The sequence below is a fragment of the Sardina pilchardus genome, chromosome 11, assembly GCF_963854185.1.
Source record: "Sardina pilchardus chromosome 11, fSarPil1.1, whole genome shotgun sequence".
Classification (NCBI taxonomy): Eukaryota; Metazoa; Chordata; class Actinopteri; order Clupeiformes; family Clupeidae; genus Sardina; species Sardina pilchardus.
The window spans coordinates 1,202,921-1,207,920 of NC_085004.1; the positions used below are offsets into that span (position 1 = coordinate 1,202,921).

Here is a 5,000-nt window from a genome sequence, read left to right on the forward strand (position 1 = left end):
CTCTCTCTCTCTCTCTCCCTCTTACTCTCCCTCCCTCTCTCACTCTCTCTCTCCATCTCTCTCTCTCTCACACTCACACAACCTCTCTCTTCCTATCTCTTTCTCTCTCTCCTCTCCACACACAATCTCTCTCTCTCTCTCTCTCTCTCTCACACACACAACCTCTCTCTTCCTATCTCTTTCTCTCTCTCCTTTCCACACACAATCTCTCTCTCTCTCTCGCTCTCTCTCACACACACAGTGTCTCTCCCTCTCTTTCTCTCTCTCTCTCCGTCTCACTTTTTCTCTCTTGTTCTCTCCTTTGCCCTCTTTGTCTCCCTCTCTCCTACTCTCCCTCTCTCAATCTCCTGCTCTCACTCTTTCCCTCGTTCTTTTCTCGCTCATAATATCTCACTTTCTTCACTCTCCCTTTTACTCTCTCTCTCTTCATCTCTCTTTCTCTCTCTCTTCCTCTCTTTTTCTGTCTCTCACTCCCTCTCTTTCTCTCTGTTCCCCCCCCCCCCCCCCCTCCCCCGCCCCACACACACACACACACACACACACACCCATGGCTGATCCCCTGGGACCCGCTGGCTGTGTGTGTGTGTGTGTGTGGGTGTGTGTGTGTGTGTGTGTGTGTGTGTGTGTGTGTGGTGTGTGTGTGTGTGTGTGTGGGACCTGCTGGCTGTGAGCTCTGATTAGAGTGTGTCTGCCGGGATTACATCTCTCCCGTTGCCATGCCAACTAATCAGCTGATGCTCCCCCTCCTCTTCCTCTGGTTGCCACAGCAACAGAATATAGGGACCCCGAGCAGCACAAGCCTGCAAGTGTGTGTGTGTGTGTGTGTGTGTGTTTTGGTTTTGGTTTTGTGTGTGTGTGTATTGTTTTTGTTTGTCCGGTGTGTGTGTGTGTGGTCCTTCAGTAGCTGTAGGAGAGATGCTGGGAGATGTTTGTTTGTGTGTGTTTGTGTTTGTGTTGGTGTTGTTGTACTTGCAGTTGTACAGCAGTTGTGCTGTGCCCTGTTGTCAGGGAAGAGCAGAATGAGATGTGTGTGTGTGTGTGTGTGTGTGTGTGTGTGTGTTTGTTTGGTCTCTCTTTAGACCTGTGCCTCTTCTCTCTACACTCTCAGTTCTTAAAAGGTATGTGGGCAGTTAATGTGTTAGATGTTTCTGATAGGCTCTGTTACCTGGGCCAATGGTTGGGGTGCCGTCCCCTTCCGGGGGAGTGATGTGTGTGTTGTGGGGGGAATCAGTGTGGAGATTATGAGGAGACGTGTGTGAGTTGGGCTCCTATATTCTGTACATGTCAAAGAGTTCTTGTGGCGTGACTGTGGCCGACAACAGTCATTATTAAAAGTACCAGTTTGTGATAACAGAGCTCAGCAGCCTGACATGACTTTTAGTTTAGTATTATCAGGTGTGCTGTCTATAGATAATCAAATCAAATCAATCAATCTGTGTGTGTGTGTGTGTGTGTGTGTGTGTGTGTGTGTGTGTGTGTGTCAGGTCTGTACAGAGGGCCGTCTGATGGTGGAGTTCACGTTTGATGACCTCATGCGTATTAAGATGTGGCACTTCTCCATCCGGCAGCACCGGGAGCTCATTCCACGCAGTATCCTCGCCATGCACGTGAGTATGAGGTCATCAACAAGCGCCCCGCACCTTACGCGTCATCCCCACTCAGCAGGAGTCACACAACAGCCAGAGAAATCTTTAGTGCAGAAGTGAAAATGTCATGTTGTCCTGGCAACGCAATTTACAGTTCTAAACAACCAAACTGCAAATGGCATTTTCTATTGCCTCACTGTGTTGTTTTTTCTAAATGAAAAAATATATACTAGTTTAAGCGGTGAAAATCACTATCAGGTCGAGGCATTTATGTAATCTTCTGGTTCGCACTAGCATGAAAAACAAAGTTTATAATGAACAGTAAGATGGGCTAATCTATGATTACATAAAGTTAGCTAATGTCAACTCGTAAATTAATTCATGTAAAAACGTTCCTTTTTCAATAAAACAGTCATCTGGCATACTATTCACATTGTTAATTTGGTTTGTTTAGAACTGCGGTTGCTTCAGAAACATGACATCACACTTACACACTCTATTGTGTGTGATCTACAACAGCAATAATCAGCATTCAGGGGACATGTTAGCATTCAGGATACCTGCTAGCATTCAGGAAACATGTTAGCATTCAGGAAACCTGTTAGCATTCAGGATATACTTTAGCATTCAGGAGGCCTGTTAGAATTCAGGAGGCTTGCACAGTGATTGGCCAAACTTCACAGAACTCAGTGGGCTTAAAACCCAATTTCATTTTGGGCGACATCAAAGACCATCCTCAGATGAAAGAAAAAGACCTTTGTTTAGAGGGCAAATACGTAACAGCGAACAACAAGGTCAAGTGGCTAATAACAAGGTCAAGGGGCTAATCTGCTAAATCTCCAGAGAACATACTGTATAGTGAATGAGTACACATATGGACACACACAATACTGTCTCATCTCTACAGGATGCCATGATGTAATGATATCACATAATGATACCCCCCCCCCCCCCCCCCCCCTCTTAGGCCCAGGACCCTCAGGCTCTTGAGCAGCTTTCCAAAAACATCACCAGGATGGGCCTAACCAACTTCACTCTCAACTACCTCAGGGTAAGAACACACAGACACACACACACACACACACACACACACACACACACACACACACACACACACACACACACATATATCACCAGGATGGGCCTAACCAACTTCACTCTCAACTACCTCAGGGTAAGATCACACATACACACACACACACACACATATACTATCACTATGATTTATCATCTGATATATCATTTTACCCTCATGCCCACAAAGTTTATACAGTATTTAAAACAAAGGTGTGTGTGTGTGCATGCGTGTTTGCATGTGCGTGTGTGTGTGTGTGTGCGTGTGTGTGTGTGTGCGTGTGTGTGTGTGTGTGTGTGTGTGTGTTTCTCTGTAGTTGTGCGTTATCCTGGAGCCCATGCAGGAGTTGATGTCGAGGCACAAGACGTACAGCCTGAGTCCACGCGACTGCCTCAAGACCTGCCTGTTCCAGAAGTGGCAGAGGATGGTGGCCCCTCCAGGTGGGACACACACACACACATATACAGTATAGACACACACACACACACACACACACATATATACAGTATAGACACACACACACACACACACACACACACACACACACACATATATACAGTATAGACACACACACACACACACACATATATACAGTATAGACACACACACACACACACTCATATATACACACACTCACACACAGACATACACGCGTGCACACACAAAGACACACACACAGAGGGGCAGATGTACGAACGCTTTTGCGCCCGCTTCAGGCGTATTTGTTTCGCAACGTGCGTATAAAAAGATGGCCAGGTATGTACTAACAAGCCGCAATGAGGTGAAGGCGCAGACTGCCTGTCGCGGGAGCTGAGAATGGCAAATTGCGCTTCTCCGTCTCATGCATATGGATTTATGGGAGTGTCAGATGATAGTATGAGGTTTGTGTAAAAAGTTGGGAGGAGAAACGTTACATGCGCCTAATTATGTATTCCCCTGTATGTACTAAAACTGCCCGTGAAAGCGCACGTCTATTTTGCGCCTAAATATTTCCGCCTTGTAAAAGCAGGTGTTAAATGCGGTTTGCCGTTAAATGCATCGATAAGAGAATCATTCAATGACAACAAAATCGCTAATTAGACCACCAGTTTTGCGTCTTTGTACTACATCAAAAGCAACCTTAACTTTTGGTGGCCTTTCGAACGTCTACTTTCACTTTCATGCCATCCGCTTAAAGTTTCCTACTTGTTAGATTTGATTAATCTTCCATAGCCTACGTGCACAAGTAAGCCTAGTTTGAGAATAACTACTGCTCTTCATTATCTTCCTGCTTGTTGACATTATGCATTGTATTATTTCATGATCGCTAAACGTCGGATTCCTTTTAATGTTGTCATCAGTTAACTTCATTCAACTGCGCTTCTGACTGAAGTGTCGTTCAGTTGTTGTCCTTTGCAAACTGCGTTAGGGGGCGGAGAACGGCGCAGATTACACAACGAATTTCAGGATTGGTAAATAGGACGTAAACTGAAGTATCATAGCGTGTGCTTTCTGCGTGTTGGCCTTGGCGTAAAGAACGCTACGATCGCCATTCTAAGTACATCTGGCCCTGAGTCTTTGCTCATGTGGGTGGAGTTATGCTCGTATGGGTGGGGCCATATTTGTGTGGGTATGGCTATAACCATGTGGGTGGAACCGTTGTTCACGTGGGTGGGGTTATATATATGTGGGTGGAGTCTCTGCTCATGTGGGTGTGGTTCTGCTCATGTGGAATGATCAGGATTTGGGGTTTAATGAGACTAATATGCTCATGAACCATCTTCCAGATGTGAGAAGTACTACTCATCAAATGTATTTCATCATGTTTTACACCCTCTCAGACAGACACATTCTCGTTCTGATAAATACACACACACACACACACACACACACACACAAGTTGATGAATGCCCCTTCCTGTGGATATGATTGCAGCTGGACCCCCTCAGAACTTCAAATCGGAGATATTCTCCTCCAATCACAAGAAAGGTACTCTTCTCTCCTCCTGGCCTCGTGTCACACACACACACACACACACACACACACACACACACACACACAGCGCATTGGGGACCTGTATTCTAGCTGCTCACGCACACACACAGACACACACACACACACACACACACACACACACTCAACTCAACTCACTCACTTGCTCTCTCTCACACACACACGCGCGACACAAACACACACAGGCAGAGCATGAAATACATTTGGTCATGAATGCCCAACCACTATTTCATCCTAGAAAGAATGGGGGGGGGGGATAATATGCCATTTGGGAACTAATCCAGTTAAGACTGAAACATGACTAATGCTGATGCAGTATATCTTACAAAGGTGTTTGGTGTATATCA

General features: G+C 45.7%; 1 protein-coding gene across 4 annotated transcripts in view; it reads left to right on the forward strand.

The window, feature by feature from the left end:
* LOC134095680 (LIM domain-binding protein 2-like) overlaps positions 1 to 5,000 on the forward strand; it is a 34,431-nt gene that overhangs the window by 26,105 nt on the left and 3,326 nt on the right. For all 4 annotated transcript variants that reach the window (XM_062549342.1, XM_062549344.1, XM_062549343.1 and 1 more), the window contains exons 4-7: positions 1,485 to 1,607; positions 2,554 to 2,637; positions 2,978 to 3,101; positions 4,576 to 4,629. In XM_062549342.1, the coding sequence (XP_062405326.1) occupies positions 1,485 to 1,607; positions 2,554 to 2,637; positions 2,978 to 3,101; positions 4,576 to 4,629 (385 nt within the window). The remainder of the gene's footprint in view (positions 1 to 1,484; positions 1,608 to 2,553; positions 2,638 to 2,977; positions 3,102 to 4,575; positions 4,630 to 5,000) is intronic.